The sequence below is a fragment of the Acanthaster planci genome, linkage group LG03 (assembly GCF_054643075.1).
Source record: "Acanthaster planci isolate LZ-2023a linkage group LG03, COTS_SCS, whole genome shotgun sequence".
Taxonomy (NCBI): Eukaryota; Metazoa; Echinodermata; class Asteroidea; order Valvatida; family Acanthasteridae; genus Acanthaster; species Acanthaster planci.
Genome location: NC_141779.1, coordinates 4,521,503 through 4,541,660, shown reverse-complemented (window position 1 = coordinate 4,541,660; position 20,158 = coordinate 4,521,503). Strand labels below are relative to the sequence as shown.

Sequence of the window (20,158 nt, the reverse complement as noted above, 5' to 3'; positions counted from 1 at the left end):
ACGCCAATGACGGGGCTTAGAGTTGAATCGCAGGGCCGTTTTGACGTCATTTTGTCCAGTGCCTTAAAAAGTGACTGTTTTGTCGGGATGGCCACGGGGACATCTTAAGTTAAATTTGAAGGACTTATTGAACTTTTAGCAAGATATGAGAGGAAAAATAAAACCTGCATTTAGTTTGAATCACAGGAGGGCAATATTTAATTTAATATGGGCAATTTAAAAAACTTTATTATCCATAATATAATTAATCAACTAAAACTGGTTTATAATTCGTGATCAGATCGACCGCTTAGTATATTTAGTCAATCGGTTAACCGATCAGCCGTTTCCTTGAACAGGGCTTTCACTCGCATCACAACTGAACAGCTCAATTGCACTTAAGTGACGAAGAACAAACTGGAAATCGTTCTTATATTGTCACCATCATTTTGATGCCTCAAAAAAGTCTTGTTTGCCATACGATCGCAACTTTGATAAATAGTTTTTCGGTATGCGCAGGCCTACTAGTAAGGCGGTGGACCCTGACATCAGTCACACGTCACCAACATTTAACCATGTGGTGCTACCATTTCCTGCGCACTCAGAAGCAGCTATCTGAAGACATCTGAACGCTGAGGATACAATTTCACATAGCTCCCAGCCTTCGGGGAGGAACGGCCGTCACTGGAAAGGCACAAAATAAAAGGCTTACGTCATCCGTTGTCCAAGCAACTGGAACCCCACGTGCCGAGGAAATTTTTGAGTGATTGGGACGAGGTGGCGCACTGCATCATGGGTAGGTGAAGAATAAGCAAAGATGGCGGACACCGATGATACGACGTCCGTCGGTTCTCGGCCGAAAACGGCCTTAATGAAGCGACATGAACAATTGCAACGCTGGAAAGGCTCAGAACTGGACAGGGAACGAAGTAATGTTGATCCAAAGAGGATAAAAGTGAAATTTAACCAGGGATGTGTGTTTCTGGCGGCATGTGCGAGTGGCGACACGGACGAGGTGAAGAAAATGTTGGGAAAAGGGGCCGACATAAATTATGCAAATGTTGACGGCCTGACCGCCCTCCATCAAGTAAGTAAATGCACTTTACTGAGGTCTTGCCAGTGTGTGTGTCCTTGGTAGACAGCCCAAAGGGTCTCCCCCAGGCATGCATTAGCGGTTGGATTGGAATTTGCTGCGGTTGCACTGTATCTTTGACAGCTTAGGACAGGCGATCAAGTTGACCTTTTGGCTTATTTGCATAAATACATGTGTTCAAAATGGCCGCCTGTCACTGTCGCGGTGGACATGGTGGAGGAGTTGGCAATGACAATGTTACTAATGTTAGGATTTTACTTACATGCATTCATAGAATTACGCACATGTTTTATCACTGGGTTGGAATTTGGACTTGGATACCAATTTTGGTTTGACAGTTTAATAAAAATTCTTTTTTAAAAATCCAGCAGCAGCTTGTTAATTGTTCATGGTGTTCTTGAAAGTGGCCCAACACTAGTACATGTAAAACAGGATTAAAGAGTGAGAGATGTCATTGTCAGACAATGTGTTACCCATAAATTTAAAAGTGCGAATGAAGGTGCTACATGTAATGGTCACTTCATAGAGGCATCTTCAGAAAGAGTTCCATAGCTTCCTGTTCCATATACAGATGCCACTTAACACCCTGTGCACAAACCCTATGAAACTGGTCTGAAAAATTCCAAGTGTTTTCTAAGTCAAAAACTTGATTTTTCCCTCCTAAATTGAACTTTTTTGGACATGTTTTTGCTTTGTAGAAGCTAATAGCTCACTGTAGGGAATAGTTACTGGCGTTTATATATGGAACTCCTTCCGAATCTTTTATTTGTCTAATAGACAAATCCTGTTCCATGAGTTTGTTCAACCATGTTTAAAACGTTTTTAGCGTCAACATATGCACTGACATGGGGCAAACACAATCAGCGTTAATGAAATGTCAACTCAAAAATGCACTCAAAAGCTTGAAAAGAAGTACAAGTATGGGTACGTTTATAAGACTCTCTCATCTCTTATGAAGGGTAAACTCCATATTTCTCCAGGATAGCAACATATTTGCAGGAAGAGTGGAAGCTGCCATCTTTATTAGACTGATTGCACTCAAACTAGGTGGCAACAAGTCACGTTACACAAACACCACTGTTGTGCTCTGTTTAGAATTTTATACTCATATTGCTTGAAATAAAGTTGTGTATTGAACATGATATTTAATTAAGAGCTTAATTAGTACATGTATTTTCAAATATATTATTGACAAAAGAAAATGCATAAAAGTTATGCAGAACAGCTTAACCCCCTTTTATATTACCGGTAGTTATGCCACGTTGGATTCTATACTAGCTGAAGCTCAGGGGCCAGGCTACAGGACTGCCCCTGCACCAGAATCATGGTCAGATTTACAATATAAGACCCCTCTATTGTTTCTCAGTTTTTAAACTTCCTGCAAGGTCTCTGTCATTCTCAAATCACTGTTACCGCCTCCGTAGATTGCAATATTAGATTAGCACATTTTTGAGGGAGAAAAGACACCTAAACAGTTGTTCAGGTGTCTTCAACCAGTCTTGTTGTCTTTCCACAAAGTAAAGCCACTTAACCCTAACCTTCCCCAACCACACAGAATTAAACCGTAGTAAAGTGTTTAATTCTGTGGGGATAGGTCTGGTAGGCCCATAACAGCTGGCTTTTGCCAACAGCCTCTTTGCACAAAGTCCCATATGGATGTGAATGGGAAAGGTTAGGGCCAGCAACCCTTGGGGGGTTAGGGTTACAGACCTGTACATGAACATGCAGTCGTGTCCAAAATAGAGAGTTGTTCTTCAAAGTGTCATTTTTTTAAGATTAACTGAAACACCATGGATGTTTGTCCTCTTGTAGTATAAAAACAGGTTCCTAGATTTAACTTATGCTTTACTACCTCTGTACCCTTGGCCCCTCATGAACATGTACATCTTTGTATACTAAATCTAAAACTTACTGAAATTCCCAATAACATTTTGTGGCTGCATGCACGCTGACGGCTTTACTACCCTGCATACATGTATACATGTAAATACTGACAAACTCTGTGCATGCTCCATGTAATTGTCCATATGCTGGTTTCTTGTGTGTGGGAAATTTGCCTACTGTATGCATGTATGTATTACTTCTTTATTTCTAAACTAAAGTTTGTCACTCTCCAAATTCACCCCCATTCGCTTGACTCACAGAAACATCGACATTCACACTTTTGGTGTGGTCCTGGATAACATAATGCCAAATTTACATGGAATCTGGTTTTTGGTAGCTCCATTATCTGCTTCATATAGGAACAAGAGCTGGCAATGGCATGCTTTTTCACGAAAGCATCAGCCCTTTGGTGGGCGTGTGCGTGGGCGGGTCGGTTCATGCGGGTCGTACTGAGCAAGCACAACCAAATTCTGTGTAGTCTTTTGCATCTGTGCCAGGAGCTGCAGTTGAAGCTGTCCTACCAGCCTCTCTTTTCCTTCACCAGTAAGGGGGCACCTCAGCACAGAGTGGATTGTGCTTGTGTTGAGTGTAGGTACCAAATGTCTGAGATTATTCAAGCAAAAAAAATTGTCAATCAGGTGCTTGTCAATATACAGGGTATGTATAAGATATCGTCTGGCACTGAAGGATCAAATCTAATCCTTGCCCTTGCCCTCCCCAGCTACCCCTGCACACTGCTCATGCAAAGAGATTGCTCCTGTTTATCTTTGATCTTTTAGTTTGCTTCTGTATTTGGTGGGGGAGGGTATTTTTGTTGCAGGTTTGTTTGCTTGGCCTTTTTGGAGGGGGGGGGAGGATTGGGATGGGAGAGGCTTGAATATGAAATCCCCTGATTCAGTCATTAATTAGAACAGCTTTTGTTACAAGAGTGATGCCGTCCATGAGGGTCAGTGCTAAAAACTAATGCCAACTGAAACTTCTTTCACAAGCTTGTTTTGGTTAGAACTCTTACCTCAGTAAGGTTATATATAATGACCAGTAGCATCAGCCAAGTGATGTAACAGTTTGCCGTGCATTATGTACATGTAAATCTTTGAATTTGTCCCTCTCTTTATGTATTTAGAGGACATAAGTAATTAATTGCAAAATATCCTCTTACCACAATGAGGAAATAACAGTGAGTTTGTGTAATTGCTTTCTTTAATGGCCCTGTTCCTCATTGTCATGAAGACAAGCAGAACAACCTGTTTAAAAACGGGATGCACATGTAAAACCCTCAGTAGACCGCACTTAATCTGGCCTACCAGAGTTAAACCATTTTTCATGCCTTATTAGATGTGGATGCCTGGCCTCTGAATTTGCTAAATATTACCTGACCAGTAAGCCAGTGATGATTATAACAGGAAGTACGGTATGTCCCACAATCTTATGTGGTAGGTCCGTGTTCAGACCTGGGAAAGTTCAAGTAAACATGGACTTGACTGTAACTCAGGTTGTACAGTGTACAGTTATTGGGTGTGATTTTGCTTTGGAAGTGAGGGACTCTGCACCAGACTGCGACAGCAGTAGGACTGAACTTGTGCATTCAATTTATGAGGGTGTGGGAATCTTGCAGACTTAACAGTGTGAGTTCTTTGGCAAACTTCCCACGGTACTTTTAAAAAGGTCATACATTTTACAAATGGTCTGCATGTTGTAAAAATGTATTGGGGCATGATGACTGTTGTGTCAATGAAATGGGTCCTTCTGACATTTCAGAACTGAATTGTTTGTCTCAAGATTCAGTTCCCCAGTTTCATTTTTAGATAGTGCTTATGAATTCAAAATGTCTGTGTTTCCACTCTTAAAAACTTACATGTACAACTTTGCATACAGTTTTATGGCACACTTGTAAACTCTTACTACACATAATGTATGTATGATACAACCTGACCATGATCAGGGTACATGTACATGTATTGTCTCTCAAATTGGGTTGAAAAACTGACTTTATACTGCTATCCGCCTTGAGCAGAAGCACCCACTCATTGATTGGAAAGAGCTACGGTTGGGAATGATCATTTTGTTGGTAGCGATGTGACCATAACGTGTGCATTTCCTAGTCGTTTGTGGACCAGTAAAGTTCAGTTCTGACCAAAGGAGCCTCCGTCTAAGAAAACTGCACCCTCTCTTGGTCCAGCTCAAGGCGTATAGACCACATGATGTTGAATGCAGTCCCAGAGGGAACAGCTTCTGTTTGATCTGTTAGCTTAAGTATTGAACAAATGACCTCTTGTCCTAGATGTTGAACATCAAAGTACATGCATGTACTGGTAGCAGACAACACACTTTGACTTTATCAAGGTGAAAGAGTTTGTTCAGAGAGTATGAAAAGGGCTTAGGGTACATGTGTACACTTGTATTTAAAAAAGTCAAGCATTGAAATGTTTGGTCAGTTGACAAAAAAGAACTGACAAAATATAGTAGGAATGTTTGAATTTGTGCATATATTAAAAATCAGAACTGATGGATTCACAGGATTGCAGTTATTCTGTTGCACCGTTCCCTATGCAGTAAAAATCTGCACATCAACCCAGCTCTGATGATTGCTTTGGACTTTGTCAAGTCCTCCAATTTCAATATGAATTTTTCATACACCCCGGCACTTTAGTACAAAAACTTTTAGATGATTACATGTACATTAAAGACCATATGCAACATGTAGTTTTCATCCAAATACAAATAGCATGCCACCATTGAATAAAACTTACTGTATACCTGTGGCATACCGGTAGGCCCTACATGTAAACAAAAGTTTGGTTTTTGTCCAAATTTCAGTTGCATACTTGGATTCTCACCTCTGCTGTGGCAAAGGCATTGAAGAATTTGTACAGCTCAAACGTTTGAAGCTTCTCTCTTTCTTAAAATATGGCTGTGGCTCATTGCAGTTTAAGTTGAATATGAACCCTAATATATGCAAGAGGATGGACCTTCACATGGTCCATGTACATGCAAAGGACACATTACTACTTGACCTGTCTGGTATGTCAAATATGAAAGAACGTAAGGGATGGCACCAAAAATCAAACCATGGGATAAAGTGTTCAGCGGAAAAAGTTTGGGCAGACATAAACGGTTTAGGGCTCTGTATAGAAACAATTAAGTCCTGGATAAACAAGCAAAGGCAGATAGTGCAAATTCCTGGATATCGCAGCATCTTAAAAGTTGGCCAGGAAGTTTGGACTGGTTTTTACCATGTTGTCGCGCTGGCCAGTTGAAGTGAGAACATTTAAATAAGTGAAGACACCCCGTACAAGCCCACCCTAAAACAGAAATAATCTTTATAATTTAGTGTACTATAATATAAATTGTTACTGCCTTGTTCAAATATGAGTTCTGTTGGCCATTTTAATGTATGTTCCGTTTGCAAGTGATAGAAACTCATAGCCCAAATCTTTGATACTGGAGGTCTCCCTTCGCAATCTCCACGTTAATATTGAATGAGAATGTACATGTACATACATGTACAAGTATGTATAAATCTACATGTGGTCTACCATGATTACGATATTGATCTCAAAGAATGTATGTATGTTCAGGTTTGTAGGCATTTTTTCTGACATTTTCAATGTACTATTTTGATGATGTTCCAAGTTTTTGACAGCTTTTAAATTTAAATTGAATTGTTAAGTTTTGAGAAAACAGCAAAAAAACAACAAACACTACCTCACAACAGAGTTGAAATGCACAGGTCAGTGACCCCTATCAGTGGCTCTTAAGACCTGAGGCAAATTGATTTATTAACAGAATAAGTCCATTTAACCATAATGGTAAACAGCTATCTTGCAGTTCATTAAAGCTCTAGTAGCATTACTGGAGGATGCATGGAACTTCAGGGCTATACCAGGATCAAAACTGTTTGGCACCTTTTGTGATAATTGATTTTGCTGTTTATAATTTCAGTGAAGTCTGCTCACATTTCCCTAGGAGGCATTACTTGCCAAGGTTTATTAATTTGTTTTGTAGCTTGTGTTGGATGAATAACAGATTAAGGTGTTTCCTCAAGGCTTTAATTAACTACAGTAGATTGCATTAACCTAATGAGAGAAATCTCCAAGGCACCACAATAAAAACTGGCTCCCTGAATGTCTCTTTCTGCATTTGTGTGTGTGCTTACTTGAACAGGAATTTGTATGGTTTCTAATAAGTGCCAGAGGACACTTTGTTAGAAAATTGTTGAAGGGGGGACTTGGCTCATTTCATTGTAAAAAATTGTACATGTATTTTTCCTGTTTTGAGAAAACATTACTGGCGCCAGCAGTCAACTTGATGTCAGCTATTGTCATAAAATACCTTTTTAAATGTGTATGTTGCAACATGGAGGAGGAATCTTTCCTCCAGGGGTGCACATTTTGTAATGACTTGTTACTACTTGGGCAGTCACTGGAAAAACTGAGCTGGTGTGCCAGTTGATAAGGCAGTTTGTTAATTCCGAAACCCCAAATGAAGGTGGATTTTACTCCTATGTAAATACATTCATATCAACAACTACATGTAAAATGATAAAAAATTGATCTCTGTTGGCATGTTGTCATGGTCATAGGTTGCATACATGTACCGGTACATGTACTCATAGGACATTACTCTTGCACAATTATAGATCGTGTACATGCCGGTGCACTAGGCATGGCACCTGTGCATACTGCACGGTAGTGTTCGGTGTACTTTAGTGTACTAATAACCCAACTACAAGATACCGCAGTAAACACCACATGCAGTTCTACCATCCCAGGCCATAATCCAGTGTACATGTACTGTACATGTACATCATGAGGCACCGTTAAGCCCCATTATGCAGTTGCACTGATATGGAAATGTGGAGGGACAGTGTTCATACACATTATGGGTGTGTTCTTTAGCCCTGATGGGGACTGGTAGAGTGCTCTTTCAGTCCGGATTCCACTCTATCTGAACTCAAGGTTCCAACAATAGCGTGGCATACCACTCAAGTGGATAATGGTGATTTTTATATCCATGTGTATGTATGTACATGAATCACCTTGTGTCTGGTTGTACATGTTCAATGTACATAATGCAGAGTACCTGTACATTTTCCCCTGCTATGTTATTTGTCTAATGTGTGTATCACATGACCTTTGATAAGGAAGTTAAATAAGTTTCTTCCTATTAACCTTGTACAATATGTAAATGTACGTAACTGTTCATCTAGTATGAATGTTGGGTTTTACCCAGCCTTCCCGAGTGTTGTTTCAATAAAAAAAACATGAAGACTACAGACGAAGACTTCAGTAAATGCATCATTACATGTCGCCATGACCATGTATGCACAAAACATTGCACCCTTTCTTGCATGCTGTCTTTTTAGTTCTATAGGTTTTTCCCAGCTGTGTTATTCATCAGGGATCTTCCTGAATCAATATCGTGTGTACGTGCACATGTACATGTAGGCTTACATGTACATGTAGTTTTGCAAAATGAAGTTACATGAATGTGCTTGTGTACATACATTGGTGATTGTCGGCCCACATGTGCATGTATGCTGAGTCCATTCCCAGGGAAGTTGAGTCCCAGTGAAAGTTGAAGCACAAAGAGTGTGCCATATGTTTCCACCACCATGGCAAATTTGGATGATTTAAGGTTTCTAGCAAGATTGCTTAGCTAATCAGGGCCTTTCAACCATGCCCCTTAAATATCTGGTCAGTGGCTCAAATGAGGCAAATCACTTGTCATATGTTTGGATGAGTTTATCTGCTGGCAGAAATTAATATTCATTCAAGCTTGAATTATTGGTCATTATGTTTATTGAGCCTTTGTCCATTGAACCAATAAATGACCCATCTTAACCAGCAAGTCCTGTTATTGGTACATTTGAAATAGTTTGCCCTGATTGCCTTTGATCACTGATTTCTCATGAGGTCGGGCTTGCCATCTTTGAGGTCAGGCCTTCCTTTGAGGTCATGCCTACTGTCTGATATTACACCCACATACAATACCAACAGATCTTGTCACTGTCATTTTAAAACTTTTTTCTTTGAAAGGCTGTCATCGATGAGAAGCTTGAGATGGTGGAGTTCCTGGTGGAGAGCGGGGCTGACATAGAAGCGCAGGACAACGAAGGCTGGACACCGCTCCATGCTGCAGCCTCCTGCGGCTTCCTGGACATAGCACAGTGAGTAGCGGTGTTGGCGTCAAGCCTGTTACTGGTCCCTGCAAGTCCTTCGCAAGTCCTTCACAAGTCCTTCACAAATCCGTCACAAGCTTTTGTAGGGAGCTGTGGCTAAAAGCATTCCTTTGTCTTCGTTCTCCCCCTTGCTTGTGACTAGGCTCATGTAAATTCAACTGCAACACTGGTTAGTGGGAACAGAAACTAAGACACAGTCACAAACAGGAACATGTACATGTATTTCTCAACTGACTTCACCCTCTACAGATTGCCACGTGCATCGATACTCTGGGTGTCAATTTTCTGTGGCGGGCATCAGCTGTGCCGTATTTCAAATATTTGGATCAGCACAAATGCATAGAACATGTTGCACACTGCACACACACACCTGATTGCATTGAATACACAATTTTAATTTTCCTGCAGATAGGGTGTCGTATGAGAGATATCTTTAATGCTGTGTTATGACAAGGGAGCAAGTAGCTTTTCATGAGCTATTCAGCTGCCCGTTTTGACAACATATAACCACTACACATTCCCCTACCAGTTCCCCTATTTCTTTTTGAGGTGCAGTGGAATGTGCAGTTTTTGTTGGCGGTAGTGGTATTCACTGGAGTAGTCAGACAGCAACGAAAACAGCTTCATATCCCGGGAGACCATTCCCTGATTTTCATTTTGATGTTGATCTTGGACCCTTCATCCCAGATTGTTTGATCAGGAATTGTCTGCTACCCTGTCTCAACTGAAGAAAAAGTAAAAAGTGGCTAGTACTCTGTGTTGGTACCCGGTACTTGCACTGCAAGTTGCAAGATACTGCACTGTGCTTACATGTATTTATTTATTTAGTTATTTATATCACCAACAGCGGTTGCCCACCAATTACAGGGATTTTTTGATAAAATATGTAAATACTAAAAATACAATATAAATACTTGTTTGTTTGTAAAGTTGTATTGGACAAAATGGTACATTTTAACCCACCCACTGGACTCCACAATTTGACTTTGAGAAGACTGTAAAATCAAGTGTTACGGCACAGATTTTAGAGGATTTTTGGTGGGGACTGTTTGGGAGATGTAAATACATGTACACGTAGAATCAAGAGTTGACCATCTAATTTTGATTGTGAGCTGTCAAATTAAATGTTAGAGAGTTTGATAAGTCTCTGAACTAGTGTTGGGCGGTTCCAGAATTCTCAGAGCCAGCTCCGGCTCCAGCTGAGGACCGCAATTCCAAGTTAGAACCGGCTCCCAAAGATATAAAGAAAAACATAATGTTTAATAAAACACATTAAAAATCTGTCGCTGCCCGTGCCGCGCGCATCACGCCGGTGCCACTGCACTCACCAATAGCACAACAGACTGGCTTTTGGCCTTTCGTGGGCTTTAAGATTATCCACAGAGGGTATGTTGAATTTTATTTTTACCTCTTCGTAGACTAGTTATGGCTGGAATAAATCTGCAACATGTATGTACAACCATGATATAACTCAGCACTGCTTCCTTCTGCACATAAAAAGAACAACAGCCGATTCGCTATTGCAAGTTCATGTAACTTTACCCATAATACAAATTGAATCGTCGACCATGCCGTGGAACTTCATGTATGGACTGGATCATGTGTACATGTACTTATTGAACATGTGTCAATGTATAGTAAATGGCCATGGACCATGCATAAACTGGTCATTCGTAGGCACATCAAAAACCCTGATACGTCCACTATCTTGTTAGCTATGCCGTTGCCCGGGTCCACGTCCATGCATGGAACCAACTCTGAAGTGAGAAGTTGAGAACCAAGACCCTCGCTGGTGCATAAGTTCGCTCGGCTATTTCTTAACCCATGACAATTTTGCCTGGCGTCATACATGTATATGCAAAAAGTACAACACGTCACACGCAAGTACCAGGCAAAATTCACCAATGTTGAAGTCACAGCCACATGTAAAACAGTCTTTGAGCTTCATGGCTTCCGGCCATCAAAGCTCCAGTGCACTGTGCGTGCAATAACCAATGTGGTTTGGTACCCAGACACAAGGGTATTTTACAGTACATTTGTGTACGGATTTTCCCTTGTGTGGAAGGGTGTTCTGCTAAATGTACAGCATGCTATACACGTACACACGGGAGCAGCGGTGACTCGGATTCGATATTTGGAGTAGTCACAGGGGCTAAGCCGTGACTGGTACTCGGATTTGATGTTTGGAGTCGGCTCTTTGAATGTGGAACCGCCAGTGGTGGGTACCCGGTTCTTCACAAGAGCAGAGCTGCCGATTCCAATTTTTTTGTGGCACCACAGTTCCACTTGGAACTGGGAGTACCGCACAAGCCTACTCTGAACACAAATTTCATTATTAAATGTAATTACATTGAATGATGAAAAGAAGCTCTTCGGTACTGGCCCTTACAGTCAGGGATGCTAGTTTGCAGGCAAAAGCCTAATTTAAGGCTTTCCTTTAAAAATGCTCGGCTAATTTCAGGTCTCTAACATGGTTAATTCATACAAGTACATGTATTTTGAGGCTGCTCTGATGTTCTTTTCAGTTCAGGCTCTGGATAACTTGACTGGCATCCCTGTACAGTGTTGCTGCTTGTTGCTTTTGCTGCAGAGAAGACAGAAAATAACTTTTGAAAATTTTATACAGTGGTTTTCAGGTACGGGCACGATGAATCGTTTTTGATTTGAACTTTCAGTTAAAGAGATGTTTTAAAACTTTTACACAGTCAGTCTTCTTTAATGGTAATGAGTGATGGCATCGCTGTAAGTTGTAGGACAGTGATTTTGACCCCAGCAGAGATTCATCTCCAGAGAATTTCCGTCCAGAACCCCAAGTTTTTTTTACTCTGGAACCTGGTTGTTTGGCAGAATCCAGCAAATGACATCCTTGTCCTGCACCTGACGGAAAAGAGTGGAAGAGTGACATTCATCATTGAGGGGTTCCACAATTTCTACAAATGATCCTAATCTAGCACCAAGAAGAGGCGGAACACCCTGTTTGTCCTCTGCGCCTCTGGTGTTTCCGGTGCATTGAGTACATTTCAAGAGATTTTTTTGGACAGTGTACATGTAGAGTGCTTTGTGGTCCGTGATTGTTGTCAAATTAAAGGAACTGGGTCGTTTAGAGAAGGCAGAAATTCATTACACAATGGCTGGTAACATTACTGCACAGTCTGTAGTGGCCTTTAAATGAAATTGGCATATGTGTGTCCTTTCCTTTTTTATGAGATGATCATTTTTAAAGGGAAACGTTTGGCTGGTTACTGGCATCCCTTCTTGGTCTATGATGACTCTATTAGTACCGAAGTTGAGTAGTTGGTACAGTACCTGGTAATCTTTCATTATCGGGTTTGCCATTTTCCTCCTGGTTACATTTTTACATGGATTTACCAACTGCCAAAACTTTATCAGAACTGCTGTACACATCAACAGAGACTGTACTTAACAAGAATCTTGGCATACTTAGTAATTAATTTTTATTAGACCCGCTTGCCGTGCAATTTACTCTCCTTTTTGGAGTTACTCATTTCCATCCCCTTTTGCATTAGATAAGTATTGAAAAGTGCACCTTTTAAACATTTAGAATTGTCCATGCTTTTCTGGACAACTGAAGGCACTGTTGCTGTGATGCCAATCAGAGAAAAAAAAATTCATTTTATTGGCGTTTCTATTGAAATTGTAATTGGTGCACAAGTCAGTGTAAGATTGTGGGTTTCATCCCAGGATAACATCACTTTTTTGCTCATGAATATTGGAGTGCTCCTCAGCATTAGAACCAAAAAGACAGCAAAACACCCTTTACCATAGCCAAACAAAACTTAGAAATACATGTACGTTTCAGATGTGTGTGTTTTTAAGGATACATGAAAAAAACCGCCCCATTTCATAGGTCCTTTCAAATGTAGCAGAGAAGTACATGTAGGTGTGTACACAGGGTTCCTGCGGCCAGGAAAAGTTATGGAAAAGTCATGGAAATTTGTTTCATTTTCCAGGCCTGGAAAAGTCATGAAATTTGTGAAAATGACTAAAGTCATGGAAAAGTCAATGTATTTTTCCAACACAGTGTGTGATTTCTGTTACCAGATATAAGTGCATAAAATGTGTGGTTTTATTTGCAACTTTAAAAGTCCGCATAGTCCAAGAAATTGTGTTATTGGGTCGTGGATTTTCATAATTTGGTCATGAAAAAGTCATGGAATTTATTTGTCCTTTAGGTGCAGGAATCCTATGTACAAAACGTGCATAAGTAGCAGCAGAGTGGAAAATGTATCATGTAGGCCCTCTACATGTTCCTCTATTCTGTACATTAAGCATCCCTCCCCTCAAAAAAAGAATGTACTTTGCTCTCAAACATACACCGTAGACACTATAATGTATGAACTGTCATACAGGCTACTTGACCTATCAGTATGTGGCACACACTGCATGAAAAGATCATACTGAGTATTGGGAGAGTGTTACCGCACTGTACGAAAATAAAACTGGAGATGAATCGAGGGTAAAGTAAAGAATTGGGTTATGCAGAATGTGACAGTTGCAAGATACAGTGAGGGAAACAGGATACCAGTTTTGCATTGGGTCCTCAAATTCATTGCAGTTGAAATTGGATGGTTTCATGAAAACCAAAACAGACTTGAGCCACCGCTTCAGTTTTCCCTGGTGTTGTTATCGTTGCCCTTTCCACAAGCTTTGATAGCACTCAGTGACTTCAGTCGGTCTCCGTGGGCGGCCTCATCAATGTGAGATTCTCCCGCCCCATGGGGGACCCCGCACCTCTCTCAGATTCCCCTTGAAAGCTTGCTTCTGATAACAGTGCTATTTGCCATCTGAAATCAAGACCTCAATCTATCAATGTGCCATAGTCTGCCCAGAGAGGAGTGCAGTGACCCTGAAGATTCCGCCTCTCTGATTTGGCCTGTGCTGTTCACTGTACTCACAATGTGTGATTGATCCCATGCTCTGTGTGGATTGGTACAGTGGAGTGGGCTCATTGTACAGTTTGTAGACATTTTATTCATGGTTATCAGCTACAGTCCTGATACACATGTACAATGTACAACACTGTACTGTACATCAACTTGTAAAATGTATCTGTCATGTACAAGCACATGTACGGTGACCAGTTTGTGTCAGCAATTTATTTCATGTTCCCCACACCAACCAAGGAGCCCATACCAGATTGACACATGCAGCAGTAACAGAGTAGCCATTTAATGCACAGTCCAGACTTTTCCCTAATAAGTGTACAATTCGCAACGTACCGGTACAGTACATGTTCCCATATTACATACACACACATACAAAATGTACATGTATTTGCTCCACAGATTTGGAGACTATTTACATGTACTTTACTTGTACAGTACATGTACATTCAACATTACGCTGATTGTGTGGGGGACAGAAAAGTCGTAGGGACAGCAGAAAGTTCCCATAACTCAGTCGTAATATGCCTAACAACAGAAAACTTTCCCTCAAGACCTACTCATTCATACATATGTGTACATGGACCCATACATGTACCAGTATGTACATTTCTCCATTTTAAGTACACAGCACACACAATATGCATTACATTACATGTTTTTTTTTATTCAGTCTTCGCATGATTACATGTACATTCCACACTAGGATCATCATTCCATAGATTGGGATTCGAAACATACTGTCTGTGCAAAATTCTAATATGGTTTGATTGTGGATGCTGTTTTAGGGGCAGTGTTTGTGTTTTTCTTGCAGGTGCGCTGTTGTTCAAACCGTCCACTGGCACGTACATGTACTTACAATGGTCACCTTTGCTTTCATCATTTAGGCTTACATGTAATTCTTTCACACTTGCATACTGCTGCACAGTACCAAGAGTTTCACTTGTACAGAGGATGGTATGTGCTCCCTTTTTGGGGGCCCTGTAAAAGCTTTTTTTTTTACCTCTGATGGGGCTGTAACCTAGTGACATTGAGGGCAACCTCAGCATGACCTCATCCTTATAGAGGTCAATGTCACAGGGGACAGGCATTATTCTGCCAAACCAAGTATATTGCCTGATTTTGTTGGCCCCAAGCTACCGGTACATGTACATGTGTACAGTACTTTTACCAGGTTAGAGAAATTGTGTAGTACCAATGCATGATATTCACCTCAACTCCCTGGTCCTTGCCCCCCCCATGCATGTTCATATATGTAAAAATCATATTGAAATCAAAGGATAGAGGACTGCCAGGGTAAGGGTGTGTAAAATCGCAATGATTCAGCGCTCACATCACAGAAATGTGTCACTTAACTTAAGGGTGCAAAGTGTTAGAAAGGAACAGCCTTTAAAATTCTTCACATTTCAAGACAGAAGGAAATGTGTTCATGTACATGTAAGTTCCCAAGGTTTGTCCTTCACTAGTGGAGGACATTTTCTGTCTGGGAGCTAATGACATAAAATCATCTTCACCTACATGTGCACACGTTTCATTTACATGTGCACTTTTTTCTTATGTGGATTTATGAACTGTATACATTGTGAGTGGTGAGTCATTGGGTTGGCAGGAATGTTTGACATGCCTTGGATGCCAGTTACCCAACTCCTGGCGCATTCCTGACACCAGTGGGCGCTCTCCGGCTGCATAATTACCGTTAATGTTCTCGTGGGTGGGCGTCTGCAATGTTGTGACATTCCATCTGGTTTTTTGAACTCCTCTCTGGAATGTGCACACGCTGTAATTACAGTGTGTACAGCTTAACCAACTAAAGCACATAATTATATGTGTACGTGTCACAAATTTGATGAGCAGATGTGGCTGGTTCTGTGGGTAAACATTATCTGGTTAAGCAATTTAGTAATTCGAAAAGTTACGAATCCCAATTTAATGTTTGAAATGTCACTTTCATATGTACTGTAGGCCAGTTTAATCGTAAGCATTATTTAAACTCTAGTGCATCTTCCAATATGGAATTCTCGGTTTGACAGGAAATATTTGGACGCATTCAGGATTGTGCAGGCTAGCCATTGTTACTTAATAAGGCAATAAAAGTGTGAAGGAGCTGTTTAAAAATACAAAAGATGAATATAGGGCTACATTGTTTGAAAGCAGATAGGGCTTTGGCAATGATAATGGACCTCACCTTTATTCCCATTCATACCTCTTTTGTTACCCATATAATGACTAACGTGGCCGCTTCTCTTCGCATTTATAAACAAAAATATCTTTTTGGGAGTTCAGATCCACCACGAGAATGCTTAGAGTAAAAAAAAAAATGCGTCAGTGAGGGCGGCAAACAAATCTAGCGATTTGATGATGTCATAATACGGCTCTTGTTCCCCCAGAGTTTCTTGACCTTGCAGCCGTAATAGGGGTTTTATTGCACAAGAACAGAGGGGAAAAAAGGTAAAGTAAATTAGAGGTCATTCTCGGCAAATGACCGCGGCCATCTGCCTGAAATTCATCAGGACCTTACTCCGGTCCAACTTTATTAAACGATGCAGTGTTGATCAACAATATTGATGGAAAAGCAATTCCAAGTCGCTCTCACTGTCCAAACTCTTTTTATTCACAGTTAAGTGTGAGCAAGCACAGCGATCACGCATGTGGGGCGCATTCACCCCAAAATAATGAAACAGTCGCATAATTGCTGAGCCATGGTGTGATGTCATCAAAACAGGCTTCTATTGGATGCTCCTGACTACTTTCGTTTTCAGTTTGCCTTTAGTTTTTACCAACTAACTTGTTTTAAATATACCTAAATTTCATAAAAATTCAAATTGTTAATTACCAATGTGATTGATCTTTAAAACCAGTGACATGTTGTACTGGTAGATTTGTTGGTTGTTCAAAGCCCTCATTACAGGCTCTTGACCAATAGGAATTGGTAAATTACTACCATTTTTTAATATGAATATCAACTACCACATTCATGTCCATGTAAAGGCAGGGTCTACATACAAGTTTCAATAAGGTGCTCCTTTTAACCTGTATTTGTTTTGCAATACACTACTAGATTTAAAGAATACCGCTGTACTGGTGCTGTTAGTCAGCAGCATAGTGATGGATTAAGGGTACTTCGAAAGTTCCTCGAAAAAAAGTGCCCAGAGAGTTGGGGTCAGTCATTCCCCAAACCCACAATGAATTGAGATTTTCAGGTGACTCAGAAACTGTATACACACATTGCATGTATGGTTTGTTCTTCCTAGAATAACATACATGAATGCCAGAGATACATTGATATGACATTACCATTGTTGTCAGTGCGTCACCACTCAAAACTTCGAAGTATATTTATGCACATGTACATGTACAATGTAGGCCTTTACATGGTGGGCCGTTTATTGGAAGCCTGCATTTCTTGGGGAGTGTTGCCCAAAAGTGGCCTTCACACTCAAACCAACCAGTGCTATCCAACATTGTACAGTATGTTCTCTACATGCACATGCACATACACAACTATTACCCAGAGTAGGGATCAGCCGATGATCGGATTGGACATCATATTGGGGCGAAGTTCGGCAACTTCAGCTAAACATCGGATCGCCAAATTTAACCCTCCTTGCCTATATGAGTATCAATGTTAAATTGAAAAAAGAGGAACAAACTCTGCACTCAGTTTTCACGAACGCAAATGTCATATTTTTATTTAAGCATGAATAAAAACAGTGTTTTTCACTTGGTGAGATAAATGAACAGTTAAACCATGGCTAAACCCATATAAAGTATCCCCGAAAATTACATCTTCGAGACCTGTGCCATAGCAACTCGTGGACCCAAGGAGCAGTCAGTGTACATGTTGACCAATTTCATTGACCACCACGAAAAAAGCCAGGGAACTACACCGCGTGTGGCACCACGAGGTGTTGTGTGACCGGTCTGAAGGTACATGTGGCCTGCGATTTAGTCTATACTCAATGCGTGCTGGACACACGACACGCACGTGTGCCGTTGACATGATGAAGACACTAACGTGAGTGGCAAAGCCACGAGCCGAGCATGGTGCACCGATACCATGCGCGCCTTGATTAAAGGCTAGCCGTGATTCAGCCCCAGGTTCTGTGTGTCTATTCTACATATACTGTACCGTACATATATGCAGTTCGTGCCTTAGGTTTGCATACAACGGAGCACTGTCGGTATCGTGTGAGTGGCGATATGATGTACACAATTCTCTCAACTCAGTGACAGTAAAGGCAAAAAAACTAATCCTATTACCGATAATGTTTAAACTGACATAAATTTTAAGGGAGTACGCAGGTTTTGCGATGTCATGAGCATGCCTACATGTATGTATATGCATCCTGTTAAGGTTGCATTTTCAGTAAAAAAATATCGGATAGGATTGGACATCAGCCGATCTTCCAATTAAAACCTTGGACATCGGATTGGCAGTTAAAACCTACATCAGTTGATCCCTAACCCAGAGTATTGATGTTATTAATTAAGCATACATGTATGCAACTGGATACTGTCATTTGAGCATTCTGCACCGTTTGTGCCCCCCTTTCCAATACTGTATATCCATGGCAAATTGTATGTAGATTTGACTGTGATATGCCTGAGCTCCCTGTGACAAAACCACACGTCCATTTTTTCCTACAGTAACTTGCTTTGAACTTCAGTCAACTGGATTATGCTTAGTATGAATATTGTTACATGTACACTCTAAACTCTGCACAGAAAAAATCAAACAAACACAAGGAGAAAAATAGCAGAGTTGACCCGTTGTATCAGCAAGCTTTTTTTTCCCCATTCTGTTCAGGAAATAATTTGTACCTTGCCCCACCAGCGCTTTGTTCAATTTATCACGGGTAAATAGTGTGATAATGAGGAGGTTGTCATTGAGGAACGTGTGAATATGTGTCTTTGTCTGGGAAAAGGGTAAAAGATGGACAAACAATGGACTGAGATGTGTGAGGGAAGCTACTTTAGGCTGACCTAGGCTTAGGTGCTGCATGGTGTTTTCCAAGTTTGGTGATAACTTCAACATCAGGGAGTCAAAAATTGAATTCCTGTAGAATTCAAGTGACCTGAACAAATGGACGTTGATTGATCCACTGTGCACAAGTACAATTCATGTTCTGCATACAGTATACGATAGCATCGACCAATGCAGTAATTCCATGCCCCACCTGCAGTATTGCTATGTGATTGTACTGTTGATGAAGTGGCTTTTTGTCATACACACTGTGGTACTACATGTACATTCAATATCCGGAGACAAGATTTCTTAACAGTCTGAAATTAATTTTTTTTGGGGGGGTAGGGTTGAAGTTGTTACAAAGGCAACTACCATACATATACATAAACATTTATTTGCAGCAAAACAGCTGTGCTTATGAATTGAGGTTAAAACCAGAATGTAATCCAAGTCTTGCAAAATCTTCTTCTGACAGAGTTATTAAACCATAGCCCTCCAAAAGTGACAAAAACTAAACGGGGATGTACCCTCGTTCCTTGCGAATTAATGAAACTACATGTACATGTAGAGGCTTGCATAATAACACCATAGTGTAGATTTTGAGAGAGTGAAGTTCTGTCCAAAGACTTACAATAATACAGAAAGCAAGTTCATTAAAAGTGCACCTCAACAAATTTAAATGCTGCATCAATTACTATAGCTGATAAGGTGTTTTACATGCAAAGTGCACACCTGTGCTCATGTACAGTAAAACAAAACCTGCGCTTGAGTTAAAAATTACTGTGAATGATAGGCCTATGTACATGTACTTAAAATTCCCAGCCAGAGTGGCTAGGAAATGCATCAGGATTTATGTGTAGCGTGTTTTTCTAACATAACTGAGAGTGCAGTCGCCCCATGGATTACACAGGCAATGTGTGACGCTCAGGTGTTTATGTGTCTCTGAGAACTATTGTGGTAATGAGTGTGGATTACAAAGCTCGATGGGATTCTGTTACACTTGCATTTTTGTCTCCAAGACAAAGAAGAACATTAAAATGGCAGTTTTGTTGCCATTGAAAAACGTGTTATTCTTTAATTAAGGTAGAATATAAAAATGTGCATCAAGTTATGTAATGTACAACTGAACAGTATACTCGCGGTGCATTGTA

General features: G+C 40.6%; 1 protein-coding gene across 19 annotated transcripts in view; it reads left to right on the top strand.

The window, feature by feature from the left end:
- Positions 1 to 579: 579 nt before the first annotated feature.
- LOC110986335 (protein phosphatase 1 regulatory subunit 12A-like) overlaps positions 580 to 20,158 on the top strand; it is a 70,382-nt gene continuing 50,803 nt past the window's right edge. For 8 of the 19 annotated variants that reach the window (XM_022248151.2, XM_022248141.2, XM_087133961.1 and 5 more), the window contains exons 1-2: positions 581 to 1,066; positions 8,995 to 9,125. In XM_022248151.2, coding sequence (XP_022103843.2) covers positions 797 to 1,066; positions 8,995 to 9,125 — 401 coding nt within the window. In that variant the 5' untranslated portion in view covers positions 581 to 796. Of the gene's footprint in view, positions 1,067 to 8,994; positions 9,126 to 20,158 lie in introns of all 19 variants that reach the window. The other 11 variants (XM_087133965.1, XM_087133964.1, XM_087133962.1 and 8 more) reach the window with 2 other exon arrangements.